Source organism: Nicotiana tabacum, chromosome 11, assembly GCF_000715075.1.
Source record: "Nicotiana tabacum cultivar K326 chromosome 11, ASM71507v2, whole genome shotgun sequence".
Classification (NCBI taxonomy): domain Eukaryota; kingdom Viridiplantae; phylum Streptophyta; class Magnoliopsida; order Solanales; family Solanaceae; genus Nicotiana; species Nicotiana tabacum.
Window position 1 is genome coordinate 40347956 of NC_134090.1, and position 19802 is coordinate 40367757.

Consider the following 19802-nt stretch of genomic DNA (forward strand, 5'->3'; position numbering starts at 1 on the left):
ACGACCCGGCCGGTCGTCTTAAGAATTTACGCCATGATCCCTTATTAACTGCTTTCCCCGAGTTTATTTCTGCTATTTTGATTTGCCGGGATGTTCGGTTTTGAGTTTTGGAGAATTTTGGGACACTTAGTCCCTAAATGAGAACTTAAGTGTTGGAAAGTTGACCGTAGTCAGAAAAGTGTGAAGACGGACTCGGAATGGAAATCTGATGGTTCCGTTAGTTTTGTTAGGTGATTTCGGGCTTAGGGGCGTGTTCGGATTGTGTTTTGGAGGTCCATAGCTAATTTAGGTTTGAAATACCGGAAGTTGAATTTTTGAAGTTTCCGGTCCAATAGTGAGATTTTGATCCGAGGGTCGGAATGGAATTCCGGAAGTTGGAGTAGCTTCATAGTGTTGAATGTGACGTGTGTGCAAAATTTTAGGTAATTCGGACAAGGTTTGATAGACTTTTTTATCAAAATCGTATTTTGAGAAATTTGGAGTTCTTAGGCTTAAATCCATGGTTAATTCGAGGTTTCGATGTTGTTTTAGGTGTTTTAAGGATTGGTACAAGTTTGGATAGTGGTTTGTGACTTGTTGGTGCCTTTGGTTGAGGTCCCGGGGGCCTCGGTATGAATTCGGATGGTTGATGGAAGAATTTGGAGTTTGAAGTTTGCTGCAACAGCTGGTTTACTATCATAACCGCACCTGCGGTTTGGGTCCCGCAGGTGCGGAGCCGCAGAAGCGGCGGGGCAAGCGCAGATGCAGAATTGGGAAGGATCAGCCGTAGATGCGGGTAATTCACCGCAGAAGCGGTACCGCACCTGTGGAAGGGTAACCGCAGATGCAAAAATTGGCCTTTAAGTGAAAGTCGCAGATGCGACGAAGTCCTCGCAGAAGCGGTCCCAGGGCCGCAAATGCGGAAATCGCTGGGCAGAACATATAAATTCTTGCCTTCATGAAATTTAGCCATTTTTCATATTTTCAAAACGGGAAGAAGCTTGGGGAGCACTTTTCAAGAGGGATTTTCAGAGGAGTTCATTGGGGTAAGGTCTTTGGTCCCCTAAACTCGTTATTGGAGTGATTTTTATCAATTAAAGCATGAAAAACTAAGGAAAATCAGTGGTAATTGGGGGGGGGGGGGGGGTTAGGGCTTGTCTAATTGGAGACCTTTGAGTAATGATTTGAAAGACAAATTGAGGTGCGATTTTGGTACTTTTGATATGACTGAACTCGTGAGAGTGCGAGGTTTCTGGAAATAAAATTTTTACCCGATTCCGAGATGTGGGCCCGAGGGGCGTTTTGGTCAATTTGCATATTAGCTTAGAATTTAATTGTATAATCAGTTACTTGAAGTATTATTTATATTATGCAATTGAATTGAATAGATTTGGGCTATTTGGAGCCGAGTACTCGTGGCAAGAACGTGGCCCCGGGTTGATTTTGAGCCGGTTCGAGGTAAGTGGCTTGTCTAACCTTGTGTGGGGGACCTTCCCCTTAGGATTGGTATATTTGGTAATTGAAATGCCGTGTACGTGAGGTGATGAGTGCGTACTTGTGCTAATTGTTGGAAATCCGGTTTTCTTTAAGTATTTACTAGTATGTTTCCTTTCTTGTTCCTATTACTTGCACTATTAAGCATGTTGTTATCTTAGGAAAGCATGTCTAAGTGACTTACTTGCCTTATTTGCTCAACCTGCCTTGCCTGAATTCTGTGCAGCATGCTAGGCTAGAATCACTTGTTGCCTTAATATGAAATTTTGCCATTTCTGTATATTTTCCTATTGCTGTTGTGTATTTATTTTGGGACTACGGATGTGGGATTCGAGTAGCTCCCCCTTGTTTGTTTATTTTGGGACTACGGATGTGGGATTCTGGTAGATCCCCCTGCACAGTTATATGGAACTACGGGAATGCACCCGGTAGATTCCCCCAGTACTAGGTATTTACATTTGGGACTACGAAACGGGATTCCGGTAGATCCCCGCGCACTATGAGTTGGACTACGGGACGGGATCCCGGGAGATCCATTGGATATGTACATATGGGACTACAGGACGGTATCCTGGGAGATCCCCGATTGTTATTATTGGTGCTGAGTTGTATTTCTTTTCCGTGTTTACCTTGCTTCTATATAGTTGTTGCTGTCCTGTACATCCTGTGTTATTCTACTGCCGTACTTATTGATACTATTCTATTCTATATTTTTTATCTTTATATTTTATTTAACCTCAGTAGGGCCCTGACCTTCCTCGTCACTACTTAACTGAGGTTAGGCTTGGCACTTACTGAGTACCGTTGTGGTATACTCATGCCCCTTCTGCGCATGTTTTTCATGTGCAGATCCAGGTGCCGCTACTCAGGCCTTCCATCCTTGAGGGAGGCGACTGCTATAGAGACTTCGAGGTACATCTGCCACGTCTGGAGACCGAGAAATCCCTTTCTATTCTAGTTGTTAAACATTGCCCTTTTGTATTTTTCTTTCTTGTTAGATATTCTGGAGTTAGACTGTTAGATATTCCAAAGGCTTGTGTTTCTGTGAGTTTTCGGGTTTTGGGATAGTGTACTTAGTTTTGAGAATGTTGTGTTGTATATGCCGAGTGGCATTATAACTATTGTTCCATTCAATTATTTTTGGTTTTTGATTATTTCTTCTGCAAGTTTTGTTTATATTCCGCATTTGTTAGGCTTACCTAGTCGTAGAGACTAGGTGCCCTCATGAGAGTTCACGGAGGACGAACTGGGGTCGTGATAATATGATAGCCATTTTGGCGAATATCTTTGAAACTCAACAAGTTTCTTTGAGACCTACTACAATATAATGCATCATTAACAACCAATATTGTTCCTCCTAGTAGTAATACAGTCGCTCTTCCAGAGCCCTCAATTAATTTTGTACTACCAGATATTGTTATGATATTGACTTCTTTCATAATTAAATAAGAGAAATATCTCTTATCTTTTAATATGGTGTGCGTCATAGCACTATCCAGAAGACATATTTTTTCTTTATTATTCATACGGTCAACTGAAGACTGGGAAGTTTTCATATTCTTCAAGAAGAAGAAAAAATACATCATAAGTAATATTGAAAAATTTAAGAACAATCCTGCGCAGCTTAGGTGGAGGGCGAAGAAGGCCTCCTTCCGGGGGGGGGCCGAGCCATCAGTGAGATACCACTCTGAAAGAGCTAGAATTCTAACCTTGTGCCAGGACCTACGGGCCAAGGGACAGTCTCAGGTAGACGGGCGTAGGGGGCCCACACCAATCCATCCCGAACTTGGTGGTTAAACTATACTGCAGAAATTGAGAATAGATCATGATGAAACTGATGATCTTTCTTTTTTTCCCCTCCCTTTCTTTGAACCTTGTCAATGATCGAACTTAAAGATATGAACTGAGTGCCCACCGCTTGGTTTTGACACTCAAGCGACCCGCCCTGCTTGTGGTTAGTGGAGAACAGCCATCGGACCGGATTTGTCGTAGCGACGAAAGGGGGAAATAGCTCAGTCGGTTAGAGTGCTGGTCTGTCACGCCAGAAGTCGCGGAAGGTCGGAAGGAGAAGTGTTATAAGCTTTGAATGGAAGCCCCGGTAAGAAACTACATTTATGAAATTAAATACCGACAACATAAAATGTTTTATTCAAAATATGAACTTCATAAAAAGAAATACATTTATTCTTATAATTTTTTCCAATAATAAGTCTTCAGTTATGATGCTTAAAGAAGTATCTAGCATCTAAATGAGTAATATCTTCAAGACCTTCAAAAATATCATCTTTATAGGAAAGGTTTGCTTCAACTTTATCATGATTATTCATAGGGCCTGCCTCAACATCATTTTGAAAAGTCAAGTGAGTCTCAACTTTATTTTGTTTCCCTTTTATTGATGCTTGATAAAGTTTAACAAAATGTTCAGGTGTACGACAAATTCGTGCCCAATGATTTTTCATAACACATCGGTGGCAAACATTACCTTTGCCTTTTGAAGGGTTTTTCTGAGAACCCTTATTGTTTTCTTGTTTATAAAGACCACCACCATGGTGATTATTATTTCGCCCCTTGCCACCCCCACGTATATTTATACGGCCACGATAATTATTTTATCTTTTTTTCAGACTTTGGATCTATCGTTCCAAGATTCGCTTCTGGAAATGGAGCTGACCCAGTGGGGCGGGTTTCATGATTTTTCATTAAAAGGGCATTATGTTGTTCAGCCACCAAAAGGCATGAAATTAACTCAAAATATTTCTTAAAGTCCTTTTCACAGTATTGCTGCTGTAACACCATATTTGAGGCATGAAAAGTGGAAAAAGTCTTTTCCAGCATGTCCTCATCATTCATAGGTTCCCCACATAATTTTAGTTGGGAAATTATTCTATATACAGCATAACTGTATTCACTTATGGTCTTATAATCTTGTAAGTGAATCCACTCTCGACGAGCTCTTGGCAATACCGTGGCCTTTAGGTGGTCATATCGTTCCTTCAAACTAGTCCATAATTAAAATGGATCTTTCAAGGTTAAATATTCACTTTTTAACCTTTCATCGAGATGATGGCCAAGGAAAATCATGGCTTTCGCGTTATCCTGACTTAATGCTTCATTTCCTTCTTTAATAGTGTCACCAAGACCTTTAGCACCAAGGTGAATTTCAGCATCAAGTAACCATGGCAAATAATTATTTCCAGAGATGTCAAGTGCCATAAATTCAAGTTTTGACAAATTCAACATAGTGAAAACTATCATAGAAATAAGTGAATTAGAATGGCAAGAATTATTATCAATGAAAAAATTCAGTGCAGTACATAATCGTGTATTAATATTCTATATGTATAATTATCAAACAAATAATTATGTGCAGTGCGATGAAAAATTAGTGTTTAATATTACCCAGTAAAACTTTAGACATGTTTTTTCATAGAATAAATAAGTTGAATTAATATGTACTATTATAATTTTGTTCTACTTAGAATACGTTTCAATAAGCTAAGTAAGCATAAAACTAGATGATATCAATTCTGACAAGTTTCAACATTCAATACGTACATCTAATAGTTAAGTCGTTAATTTTAAAGTCATTAATTAGTTTGTACACTTAGGTGATAAATTTATTGAATACACATTTAAACCTTTTGAAAATTTTGCGAGAATTCCTTCTAAATGCATATTCTGTTGGAATATTTGGATGTGGGCTTAATTAGTCTAATTATTTTAATTCAATTTTAATACTTATTTATTTATGTGTATGATTAAACTTCTTCTTAGTTTATATAATGAAATAATAATTTAACTGAAACTTATTGTTTTCATACTAATGCAATTATTATAATCATATTCAAAACAAGTTATGCATATGATAATTAAATTGCAGGTTAAAGAAGATCCTAATAGAAATATTATAAACATAGGAATGTACACCTAAATCGGAAAAGAAACGGACTACCTCTTTTAGGAAGAAGATAAAATTCGGATGAAGCAGATAACCTCAGTTGGTTAGAACCTCGTGGTGATAACGTATTAAGAAATGAGAGCAAAATAGAATAATATAGTAATAGAGACAAGATGTATAGGAGGAGAATGTAGAAGCTATCTTATTCAAGTGTGTTTCTTGTGTGTTCTTCCATAGGCAAAGAATGTCCTATTTATACGATACAAGATACACCCAAAATTCACTAGATACACCTCTAGTGGCCTGATGGACATAGCAGCATGGATGATACAGAGACTTTGGTGAGTTGCATCTCTCGAGACGACCAGCAGCCAGCAGAGTCTCTTTCGGTGTATTATATTTACTTTTTGTCCAAGTTTGTATTCCGGATAGCTGTTGTACTTTATTAAATTTTCTAGTAAGAAAAATGCATAAGTACCCCCTGACCTATACCCGGATTCCCAACTACACACTTTTTCTTTGCGGGAATCCTATTACCTCCCTAAACTTATTTTAAATGGAATTATTTGCACCCTAAAACTAGACAACCAAACTCTTGGGAAGTGATGAGCTACACGCGCCCCCACATGTATTTTTAGTACTTTTTTTATTCTTTCTTCTTTTTCTTATCCTTTTATCTTATTTCTTATTATTCTCATTTTTTTGGTTATTTTATTCTCTTTCTTTTTGTTTTGGTCACCGACGACATAATGGTGGTCGTCGGAATTTTACAAACACCATTTTTTCCGGCGAATTTTTTTTCCGGCGACAGATTTTTATCTCGATCTAAGTGTGTTTTATTTTATATATATATATATAAATTTTTCTTGAAAGTGTAATTTATGAGTGGGAGGAAAATCAAAAAAAATAAAAACGAATATAAGCTGAGAAAATTTTTTTCAGTTAAAATTTCAATACATTATTTTTTTCCGGCGTGAGAAGGTTTTCTGATGATGAATTTCCCCCCAAATCTGAGTGTATTTTGTTTCTTATGAATAGATATTTTTGAGAGTTTAATTTGTGTGTGAAAAGAAAAAATGGAAGAAAAACGGTTAGACAAAGTCGCCGGTGAATGAATATCCGCCGGAATTATAGAAGAAACGAAAAAAAAAAGTAAAAGAAAAAAGACAAAAGAAAAAAGAAAATATAGTAAGAAAAAATGGTAAAAAAGAATAAAAAATAATCCGAAAATCATCTTTTCTTGCTTCTCAAAGGAGAGTGAAATACACACACTCTGCCACGTCAGCATTAAGGGTGCAAATAATTTTATTTAAAATAAGTTTAGGGGGGTAATAGGATTCCCGCAAAGAAAAAGTATGTAGTTGGGATTCCGGGTATAGGTCAGGGGTAGGGGTGTCAATGAATATTTAAAAACTGATTAAATCGACCGTACCGTACCGAACCGATTTTTAGGTTTTTCTAAAAAAAACGTAGGTTTTTACATATATCTATAACCGTACCGATAATTAGGATAGATTTTTTATTTTACAAAAATAAACCGAAAAATTACTGAACCGTACCGAATAAATTTACATGTGAAAAATATATCTATACATTAAATTTAAAAATATAATATTAAATTTTTCCTTGAGCGTTGGAATTATGAAAACAGTTACAAGCCACAAGTAATTAAACTCAAAATCCTAATTTCCAAACCTATTATGCTACTCCTATTGAAACTAAATTATTTCCTTCATATTCAGTAGTAAGATAAAAAGTATTCTGGCGATTATGAGTAGCAAACTACAATATGTTGAATATGTTTCCTTTCATATGATTTAGATTTATCTTTTTAAATCTTAATCTTCTATAAACTTTATTTTTGATTCCCAACTTGGTTATTATCTTTCCACTCGTGTGATATATATATATATACATACTTAATTTATTTTACGTTGTTGTAGAAATAGTCGATGGATCTATAATCTGGTCATCTTTCATATTTTCTTAATTTATCACTCTTTAAACAGTAAAAATGTTTAGAGAGTTTGGCTAAGTTCTATACATGTACGTATTTTATTGCATTCTACTTCTAATAGTGACTTTTACATGACATTAAAAAAATACCGAAAATTAATCGAACCGTACCGATACCGAAGAGTAACCGACATGATTGGGGCGGTTTCGAAAAGTTTGATTTTGGTTATACACAATAGAATAATCGAAAAATTGGTATGGTACAAAATTTATAAAATAACCGGCCGAACCAAACCATTGACACCCCTAGTCAGGGGGTGCTTATGCATTTTCCCTTCAAAGTATTTAAAAAAGTTTGAGAAAATTATTCGACTCCCCAAATAAATTACCTTCAAAGCGGATTCATGATAAATTTATGCTTGAACTAAAAAATACTAGATTCATATAAATCCGACACTAAAAAACTAAGTCCGCCTTTGATTACCTTCGCATAAAAGATGAAGGGAATATATGAAATGTCACATTGGCTACGTTTTTCTATATATACAATAATAGAAACTTATTCACCCATTTTCTCTAGGTTTTGTAGTTTTTAAAAATTATTTTAGGTTTTTTTTACAAATTGGATATATTCCACCTTAAAAGGCTCTTATCCCATTATTAATGCATTTAATTAAGGAATTCAATTATGTCCTTTCCTTTTTTTTTCTCTCCCTCTTCTTCTATACAGATTTAAGTGAAATTTGACTACTATTTGAAGGTTGAGTGGCAGGTCGCATTTGCCAAGCTTTTTGTCCTTTTTTTTTTCTTCGTTTCATCATCTCATCGAGTAGGCGCAATAATCTTCAATCTACTTGATAAGTCTCTATATATATGCTTAACATATATTCCACAAATGGACAAACCTAATATTTAGGAATTACATCATGTAATGTTTTCACGTAGTGATGTATCAAAAACAATTCAAATAAACTTTTGAGGCAATTTTAATGCAATTCTGGAATAATCCTTGTAAATTTCTTATACAATTCTAATACAATACTATATTATACTTGTATTACTATTGTATCAGATTGTTTTACATATTGATGTATTATATATAATTCATATACAATTATCATATATTTATGATACAATTCAGAAATAATTTTGAAATATTTTGAACTTTTTCTTCTTCAAGTTTCAATATGTGTTATTACCCAAAAGGTCATCACTTGTTTTTAAAAGTAATTCTGCATTCCGAAGTTTTGAAAACCTCTTTCTGTTTTACCTTGAGTGTGTGCGCAGTCCGGGCGTGTTTCCAGAAAGTTTTTATGTGAAATCTAAGTTAAATAAGGAAATTGACCTTTAAAATTAATTAAAGTTGACTTTGGTCAACATTCTTGGTAAACGGACCCCGACCCGTGATCCGATAATCTTGTAGGGTCCATAGTAAAATATGGGACTTGGGCATATGTCTGGAATCGAATTCCAAAGTCCCAAGCCCGAGAAATGAATTTTTGAAAGAAATTATTTTACTGAAATTATGAGGGGTTTTGAAAATGTAACGATGCTTGAAATAGATGGTATCGGGCCCGTATTTTGATTCCAGAGTCCGGTACAGGTCTTATATAATAATTAAATTAAATCTGTGAAGTTTGGTAAGAATCGGAGTTCGTTTAGTACCAATCAGACCTTTATTTGAGAAAATAGTAGTTTCAATGTTCTTGAGTGATTTTATGAAATCGATGTTGAATCCGTAGTTGTTGATGTTATTTTTGATGATTTAATCGCACGAGCAAGTCCTTATGATGTTTTTAGACTTGCGTGCATGATTAGCTTGGAGCCCCGAGGGCTCGGGTGAATTTTGTATAGGCCACAGGGTGAATTTAGACTTGGAAAATAGTTGTTGCAGGTTCAGAGAAGTTGCAGGTCTTTGAGATGGGCGTCGCGGTCCGCAGTAGAAACTTCGCGACTGCGGTGGGTTCTTCGCGACCGCGGTGGGATCTTTGCGGTCCGCGGTGGGGAAAGGCCATACCTTCGCGGTCGTGCTCGATTTCTCGCGGTCCGCGATGGAGCTCCGCGGATGCGGTCCTTTTTATGTGGTCCGCGGTGAGGGTCTGAGAGGAGTATATTTAAATGGAACTTTTTAGTTATTTTCAATTTTCAAAACTCTAAAACATAAGAGGCGATTTTCCAAACACTCTTTCTTCCCCAAAACACTAGTAAATAATTTTTAACTCATTTCTCTCACTCCTTAACTTCTTTTTACAAGATTTCATCCTAGAATCTAGGGTTTTTTCATGGTGGAATTTGAAATTTTGGGTAGAACCTAGGAATATTGAAATTTGGGGATTTAGACCTCAAATTGAGGTCGGAAACCAAAACCAATTGTATATCCGAGCTCGGGGGTGAATGAGTAATCGGGTTTTGGTCCGAATTTCGGGTTTGGACCAAGCGGACCCGGGGTCGATTTTTGACTTTTTGAGAAAAACACTAGAAAACTTATTTTCATGCATTAGAATTGGTTTATTTAGTATTTGTTAATGTTATTAAGTAAATTGTGGCTAGATACAAGCGAATTGGAAGTGGAATCGAGAGGTAAAACGGTAGTTAAGGCTTGATTATGTTCATGGCATTGAGGTAAGTGTTTGGTCTAACCTTAGCTTGAGGGAATAGGTATTGTGCCTTATTTGCTATGTGCTAGTGTAGTATACGACGTATAGGTGTGGTGACGAGTATCTATACGTCGGTGTCAAGCATGCCCGTGAGTCTTAAATTGTAATTGTTGTATCTCTTAATAAGTACTAAAGTTGCCTAAATCGTTGATTATCCATGTTGAGCAAGATTTATGATTATTTTCTTGGTATTTGATTATTGTCTCTAGTTGAGGTTCAATTGTGAGGTTGATTATTGGTACAAGTTTGGTTATAGCTGATTCCCTTATCGGGACGTATTTAATTCTTGTTGTTGATTCCCTTTCCGGGATATTGTTATTACTATTATTTGGGTGAGGAAAGATTGATAAAGCACGAAGGGAGATGCCGTGCACATTCATATTTATACATTTGGTGAGGAAAGAGTGATAAAGCACGAAGGGTGATGTCGTGTATATGTTTATTGATATTGATGCATATAGTAAGAAAGAGAGATAAAGCACGAAGGGTGATGCCGTGCACATTTTCATTACTTGATTGCATTGGTGAGGAATGAGAGTAAAAGCACGAAGGGTGATGTCGTGCACTCATTGCCTGTTTATTTTTATTTCTTGCTGCTTTGATTCAAGTACCCTAATTGTCTTATTCCACTATTATTGTGGTTCATTATATTGGCATTTCCCCCATAGCATGTTACCCTTTCCCCGTTACTTCCGAATTACTTTTATTACTATTTTTCCTGTTAGATACTGTTTAGCTGCAGGTTATTGGTTGTTGTGTCCTAGCCTCGTCACTACTTCGCCGAGGTTAGGCTCGACACTTACCGGCACATTGGGTTAGTTGTGCTGATACTACACTCTGCGCTCTTTTATGCAGATCCCGGTACTGGAGCATATGAACCTTAGCTAGGGATTGCTGCCTTCAGTCCAATCGGAGACCCGAAGTAGTCCTGCAGGTGTCCGCAGGACTTGGTGTCCCCTCCCTATCTAATTTTCATCTGTTCTTTACTATTTCAGAGACAGACATGTACTTTTTTGTTCAGACTTTATTTGTAGTTTTCTTAGACAGTCCGTGAGAGTGACACCAATTCTAGGTAGTATATGTTATGGATTCGCATTGATATTAGTTAAATTGCTAAATTTTCATTCTTCCGCTTTATTAATTTCCGCTATTTATGAGTGTTAAATTATAATTGTGAATCAATTAAAACTGAAGAGAGTAAGATAAGTGGCTTGCCTAACTTTCACTAGTAGGCGCCATCACGACTCCCGAGGGTGGGAAGTTTCAATATGAAATTCCGCCTAATCAGCGGTAAGCTTTATAAAAATCAGCACAAAATCACCAATAATCATAACTTTTATTTTCAGATTGAAAATCGAAGAAGAAGAATACATCACATGCAAAAAACATATAAACCAATTAAAACTGATACCATTCTGATACAAATATTTTATTATACTTGTATTGTATAATGTATCCATGTATTGATGCATCAGATACAATTATAATACAATTTCAATACAGTCCTGAAAGAATTCTGGCACAATTGCAATACAATTATCATACCATTATCATACAATCGTGATACAATTGTAAAACTTCTTCTCTTCGGGTTTCAATCTGATACAAATATTTTATTATACTTGTATTGTATAATGTATCCATGTATTGATGTATCAGATACAATTATAATACAACTTCAATGCAGTCATGAAAGAGTTCTGCCACAATTGCGATACAATTATCATACAATCGTGATACAATTGTAAAACTTCTTCTCTTCGGGTTTCACTATGAAATTTTACCTAAAATCAACTCTAAATTTAATCAATCTCCCGCAAAATTGAGATATAAACTCCAAAATACATTCTCTATCCTTTGCAAGAACATCCAATCCAAATAAATCACAAATTCGTAAAACTCAAATATTGAATTCAAAGCTTCGAAACTTTTAAATGGTTGTCAATGGAGAACGTCCATTTGCTGCTGCAAACTTAGAGATAATATTGACAGATTTGTGTGAAGAGGAGGAGATTTGAACCGATTTGTATGAAAGAGAAATAAATCTTTTGAAATCTTTTTAAAAATGGGATGAAAAGGTAATAGAAGGGGCTTTGTATAATTGAATACAGAAGGGAGGGGATAGGGGAGACGTGTGTGTGTGTGGGGGGGGGGGGGGAGGGAGGGGCTATATCAGTTACATCCTAATTTTAAGGAATACTCTCTTTATTAAGGTTTTGTATATAAGTAGTAAATATAGATAGAGAATGTAATTTTTTATGAACCTAAAGAAAAGTAATAAAAAAGTTTCTATTATAGTATAGCTAGGCCGTTGCATGATCGAAACATCTGATTACTTTTGTTGTTTTAGCCTATAAAATTGTGACGAATAAAAAAGCCGATAAGTAATTTATATTCATTACTTTAATAATTAATATTCTTGAGAGGTATCAATCACTAAGTACGTTAAAATACTAACATCAACCTCATTATTTTGACTAGTTAAAAGTACATTGTTTCCGTTGTAAAGATGTCTATAAATAATAATTTAGCACTTGTATCAAATTATCAACGAATATTTGGTCCAAGGAGAATGAAAAGGTCTTTTATTGGCTTGTGTAATTGTGAGGAGATGATTTTAGTTCAATCTACAAATGTAAGGAAAAAGGTCATATTTGCTCGTGAAATACACGAAATGGCTCGTCTACACACTCCTTTAATAGTTAGTTCAAACAAGTCTATATTGTTACGAACTAGCTTATATTTTGTTATTATTCATCAATAAAAAAATGATTGGAATATTAGTCTCTAGCTAAATTTTTTAGCACCAAAATTACGATGTATCGACCATACAGCTAAAAATTAAATATCCTTCTAATTTTAATTAGAATTTTTACCGCCTATAGCAAAGGTTAACACCTTATTTATTTTAAATAAATACCATTTAAAAAAATTATATTCCATAGATACCTTTTAAGGTTTATAACAAAATATTTAATTTTGGTTACCTCCTAGCCCTAAGCCACTAAATACGCTAATCGGTTACACTATTTTCTTTCTCTCTCTACTTTGATACATCTCATTCTCTTCCCCCATCCCATAAAATTTTCGATCTCCTCCTCCTTCTACCGGATTTGTGCAAAGCCCACACCAAAGCAGGTTCACTCTCTGTTTCAGCCGGTTTAAAATCTATGGAACATTTAATCCGGTTGGTTTCTCACCAACAACAGCAGCAGCCGGTACACTTACTGCACACTTAATTATTTTTTGGGAACATAATGCGATAAGCATTTTGGCAAAATGCTCTTTGAACTTTATTTTATGGCCTTCCTAGATCAGAAGTGGCTTTGTTCTTGGAATCCCAAATCTGTTAGAAGGGTTAAATCTCCATATTTGAGTTTTGGAGTTGCTCAAGTATATTTGTCTCTGTCAACTTCGGTTTGTTAGTGGAGACAAAGGTGTCTCCAGAGATGGTGAGCCTGGAGATATCGATGTTGTAGGATGATTTTCTGTTAATATATTTCAATGTATTTTCATGTATTTTATTGTATTCATTATCTTTTTTTTCATTGTAATTCAATGTATCTCCTTGTATTCCATGTATTTCATTGTATTCACTGTCTTTTTTCTCATTGTATTTCAATGTATCCCGCTGTATTCTATGTATTTCATTGTATTCACTGTCTCGCTATATGCCATGAATGTATTCATAATTTTTTTAATTAATATAATTTATGTATTCAGATGTATTATATAATTCTCTGAAGATTGCTATGTTATTGGGGTATTTTTCGGTTGAGAATCTTTTTTATAACTGAAAATATAAAATTTGTGTGTTATAATTGAGTTTGTTGAGTTATATTAGGAGTCTATTATGTTAATTGATTCACTTTCCCTTTTAAAAACAGTGTAATCCCCTATTTCACGCCGTGAATACAGTCGAATACAATAATCTGTCCAGCTGTAATCCCATGTTTCACTCCATGAATACAGTCGAATACACTCGAATACAACAACTGATTAGCTGGACTTCCCTGATTCACGCCTATTTTTGCTACTGTATTCATGAATACAATAGCTTAAATACATCAAATACATCTTATAACCACATAAAAGGTATCTATAATCCGTAATATAGCAAATGGTATCTATAGATGGCTAATTACTACTAAAAGATAGTGCTTTATGAAAATTTCCCATTTTAATTTCGTTATTTTTTCTTTCTTCTCCATCTCCTTCCAACTCTAAAGATCCCTCCCACACTCCCACAATATCCACCACCGCCACTAAAGAAACTCGTAAGAACTATTTTTCAAAAAATTCAAGATCCCATTGAAGAGAGTGTATGTTCTATGTTGCGAATGGCCAAGAACTCGGATTAATTAGTTTCTAAGCATTTTTGTTAGTCAATAAAAATAAATATAGTCAGTTTTGTAACGGCAAGAACTCAAATTAACCGAATTGTTAATGGAGGGAATGAACCATTTCGCATAATGTGTGAATATATTCCAAACCTTTTCCCCGATTGAAGTTGACCATTTTAGAATAATGAACTATATTGTCCTTTGACAAAATTTATTTTTTATTGACCGAACTCGTAGTCTCGCATTTGGTTATATATATTATTTAAAATTGGTATAAATTTTATATCAAAATTTTGGTATGTGAGATAATAATTCTGAAATTATAATTCCACGATATATAATACCCAGATATCTTTGTTCCGAACAAACGTGTGATAACCCAAAGGGTCATCTTATATTTTAGAACTCGATTCACCGTTCCGAGGCCTTAAAAACCTCATTTTATTTCTTCTCGATTTACATGCGCAGTCGCGGCGTGATTCCGGAAAGCCTTTATGTGGAAAATTTCTGAAAATAATAATTTTTGGCCTAAAAAGTTGATTTTAGTTGACTTCGGTCAACGTTTTAGGCAAATGAACCCGGACCCGTATTCTGACGGTCCCGGTGGGTCCGAAGAAAAATATGGGACCTGGGTGTATGCCCGGAATTGAATTTCGAGGTCCCTAGCCCAAGAAATGAACTTTTGATAAAATTGTAAGACTGAAATTATAATGGTTTTAAGAAATTGGTTAATATTTGATCTCGTTGGTATCGGGTCCGTATTTTGGTTCCGGAGCCCGGTACAGGTCCGTTATGATATTTATACTTTATTTGTAAAATTTGGGGAGAAACGGAACTGATGTGACGTAATTCAGACCTTTGGTTGAGGAAATAGAAGTTTTGAAACTTTCTTGAAAATTTCATGCAATTTGGTGCTAAATTCGTAGTTCTAGGTGTTATTTTGGCGATTTGATAGCGCGAGCAAGTTCGTATGATGTTTTTAGACCTGTGTGCATGTTTGGTTTGGAGCCCCGAGGGCTCGGGTGAGTTTCGGATAGACTTCGGGATGTTTTGGACTTAAGAAAATTTGTTGGTGTGCTTCAGGCCTGCAGACTTCACAATTGCAAGGTCTGACTCGCAAATGCGAGCCTCGCATTTGCGAAGCAGAGGAGGGGACTGGGTAGTTCACATTTGCGACTGGGACTTCGCATTTGTGATAGTTGTAGAAATGCGAGGAGTTCGCATTTGCGAAGCAGCTCAGATCGCAAATGCAACATCTGCAGCTGATAAGTGTAGACTTAGACAAGATTTTTCATTCATTCTCCCATTTTTCAAAACCTAAACCTCAAGATGCGATTTCCAAAGACCATTTCTTTCCCAAATCATAGGTAAATGAATCTTAACTCATTTCTTTCAATCTTTTACTTCTTTTTACAAGATTTCATCCTAGAATCTATAGTTTTTCATGGTGGAATTGGGGATTTTTGAGTAGAACTTAGGAATTTCGAATTTGGGGATTTAGACCTCAAATTAAGGTCGGAGTCCAAAACCAATTATATATCCGGGCTCGGGGGTGAATGGGTAATCGGGTTTTGGTCCGAATTTTAGATTTTGACCAAGCGGGCCCGGGGTCGATTTTTGACTTTTGGGGGGAAATGTTGGAAAACCTATAATTATGCATTGGAATTGATTTCTTTAGCGATAATTGATGTTATTAAGTTAATTATGACTAGATACGTGTGGATTGGAGGTGAAATCTAAAGGAAAAGCGGTAATTGAGCTTTGAGTTGGCCGTTGGATTGAGGTAAGTATTTGGTCTAACTTTGACTCGAGGGATTAGGGATCCCCGACTTAATTGCTATGTAAAATTCCATGTGCGTGGCGTATAAATGAAGTGACGAGTACCTATGCGCCGCCAATTTATCTATTTAGCATGTTTCCTTCCCCACTCTTAATATAGTGTCTTCGTGCCTTAACTGCTACATGCTTATTGGTGTTTCCATGTTTAATTGCTTCTTGCTAAATGTTGTTTTCTTTGTTGAAGATATTAATTATTCCGTAATTTCATTGTACTTCATTATTGGTTTAAGTTGGCTTATCGGCATTTCATGGAATATTTTGGTTGGTCTTGCTGTGTAGTATTAATTGAGTGAGGTTTCATAATTTGCGTGGTCTTCTATTTGCTTTGGTTTGAGGCTTAAATATTATGGAGGGTTTTGAGCCATATTGTGAAATTCTGTTCTATTTGTGTGATTGGTAATGATATAGTGGGATCGGAGTGCACGCCGCAACAGGAGGAATAAGGGTGATATATTGAGGAGGAATAAGGGTGAAATGTGATTGTCTGGTGGGATCGGGTTGCACGCCGCAACAGGAGGAATACGGGTGTATTGATAAGGAGTAATAAGGGTGAGCGTTCATATTGTTACTGATTATATGGTGGGATCGGGATGCGTGCCGTATCAGTTATTTGTTTATGTATCCTTCCCTGTTGTAATATTATTTTGTAGTGTTGTATCTCACTTAAGGATTGGTTATAGCTGGTACTGATGAGATATTTGAAGTGCTGTATTCATTTTTGTTGCGAGTTACTGTTTCATTTCGTACCGTACTTCCTTTTCGTTTTATTATATAATGTATGCAGGTTATATTGTAATTGCCCCGCCGTAGCCTCGTCACTACCTCGTCGAGGTTAGGCTCGGCACTTACCAGTACATGAAGTCGGTTGTAATGATACTACACTCTGCACTTTCTGTGCAGATTTTGGAGCTGGTAGTTGCTGATCGTGAGGTCGGTTGCAGACATTTCATCTAGGAGACCCAAGGTAGTCCTGCTGGCGTCCGCAGGCCCTAGCGTCCCCTCCTATGTTTTTACATTCCTGTTTTCTTTTCTTTCGAAACAGATATAATTTCTTTCAGACCAATGTTTGTAGATATTCATAATAGGTTTATGGATTGTGACACCAGTTTCTGGTTGGTAACAGTTTCGGTATTGTTGATAGTATATAGATAACCGATTAATTATGTACTTCCGCATCTATTTCAGTTAAATTTATCTTTGTTAGTATTACACTATGAAATGTAAAGGAAAAAGGTGAATAAAATTTTAACGCTGGCTTGCGTAGCGAGTGCGATGTTAGGCACCATCACGATCCCGATGGTGAGAATTCCGGGTCTTTGACAAAACGACTCCTTAAGAAGCCTAATATGTAGGTTCGAGATATACTAATAAAATCATATATCATTAATAGAAATCATTGCAGAGTACATGCGGTACCATTGTCAAAACAAACACATAAAAGAAAAGAATAAAAATAAAAACACACAACCAATAATATAATTTCATTTTTTTAACCTATAAGGTGATTCAAATTTATTCACCTCATCTGCATTGAACTTCTCAATATGCTCTCCCACCAACCTACCTCTCTAGTCTCTTTCATTTCATGAAATTATCGACGCATTTGATCGATTGCAAATTCTTCTAGAGTTTCAAATTCATCAAGTCTAGTGTTGTATTGAGTCACCTTATTTCGAGCATGCGCTGCAACAAGACTCACTAAATTTTGTACCAGGATTCTTAAAACGATCAAGAACGGCTTCAGCAGTTGGATGAAAAAATGAATGAGGCTTATTCGCTGGGGAGAAAAGAATTATACCTATATCAACATCGCACTCTCCAACCAGTTCACTAGCTTTATCATATAAGGTAGAACGACGTTTAGAAAATGAGGCATAACGATCGCTTTCATTTTCTATTTTCATCATGGGAATTTTTTGTTTCCCTTCGGTCTTCTTACCCTCCATTGCTACAATAAAATAAACTTTATCCATCAATTATTTTCAAGAAATGGAATACTATGGCTATTTATATATATTGTAAAAATTCACAATGGTAATTAATTAAATTTCGAGCTAAGTTGTGATTAGCAAGTGTATATAGATTTCGAAGGAACATTAGCTACGTACAAATATATTTTAATTTTTTAGCAACTAAATCAAAATTTTCGATTGCAATAATAGAAGCAAATTTAAAATTTATCTTCAAAAGGAAAATGTACTAATGTGCTTACTGAAATTTATAACAGCCAAATCAGATTCTCCACTTGCACTAAAGGAAATAAATCTAAAATTTTACTTGAAAAGGGAATTTTATTAAAGTGCTTACTGAAATTCATCAAATCCTAATTGACAACAGTCAATATAATTAGGAAAGACATAAATAACGTACACTTCTTTTAGTTAACTTTACAACATTAATAAACTTTTCACATGTATTAACATGGACAAATTTGGAGGTCAGCTTGAGCATAATTGGAGATTTTACTTGATTAGTAAATCTTATACTAATGTTACAACAATGAAAATCAAACTTTTAACATGCATTAACAAAATCTGAAATTTAAATTGAGTTTGAAAATATTTTAATGTGCTTACTAAAATTGATTAGAGGAGGACAAATATTTCAGATTTTAACTATTACAAATTTTAGAAAGGCATTAACCTCAATGGAAATTTGAAATTAAATTTGAAATTTAACTTGAATTTGAAAATTTTCAATGTGCTTACCCAAAAAAAGTCCGAATATATGTAATTAGAGAACAAAAAAAAAATAAAATAAAAATCAGATTTTACTATTACAAATTGTTCAGAAAGGCATTAACCTCAATGAAAATTTAAGATTTAACTTTAAAACGTAAATTTTTTATCGTAATAACAAAAATATTCGTTAAAGATAAATAGTAAAGTGACTCTATAATTGAAGTCATTTCCTTCTTGTTTGTCATATATACATACATATATACATACATATATATATATATATATATATATATATATATATATATATATATATATATATATATATATATATATATATCAAATATTTGGAATTATTAATTGGGGAAACATATTAACCACCTTCAATTAAAGAGTATGTGACCATGTCAACTTTGAGAAATTTAATAATTATGAAACTAATTAGTTTAAATGCTTCTAGTATCACATCACTTTTGTACAGGTGAACTAACCTATTTTTTAATAATAAAAAATCTGTTTAAGTGGTGAATTCAGTTATTTTTTCACATTAACGAGAACTAAAAATTTAAAACCATCCTTTATGATGGTTTTTAATTACAAAGCACCATATTATTATAATAATTAAAATATGTGTGCGGTCTAATTAGAAAGAAGTGGCAAACATTATTATTTTACAAATTAGACAAATCTATTGTTAAATTTTTTATAGGATGTTGTGGAAGTTCAAAAAAATATTATATTAAACTAATACATAAAAGATAGAAACATAGATATCAGTGTGTGAATAAACAAAAACAAGCACATATGCACCGCACCTGAGTTTTAAAAGACATTTTGATCTTATAAGCTGCAAAATTGTAAAAGATAAAAAGTTATAAGATAACGTTGTTTGTTTGTTGCACTTTCTTCTCTGCAAAGTGAGAATGCAACCTGAAACCAAATAAAAGAAAATTAATTT

At 34.9% G+C, this 19802-nt stretch overlaps 1 protein-coding gene across 1 annotated transcript; it reads right to left on the reverse strand.

The window, feature by feature from the left end:
- Window positions 1-4482: 4482 nt before the first annotated feature.
- Window positions 4483-18112, reverse strand: LOC107768607 (agamous-like MADS-box protein AGL28). The gene is made up of 2 exons (XM_016587731.1): window positions 17878-18112; window positions 4483-4721 (listed from the first exon to the last, which is right to left on the reverse strand). The coding sequence occupies exons 1-2, from the start codon at window positions 18110-18112 to the stop codon at window positions 4483-4485; spliced, it is 474 nt and encodes a 157-aa protein (XP_016443217.1).
- Window positions 18113-19802: the final 1690 nt, after the last annotated feature.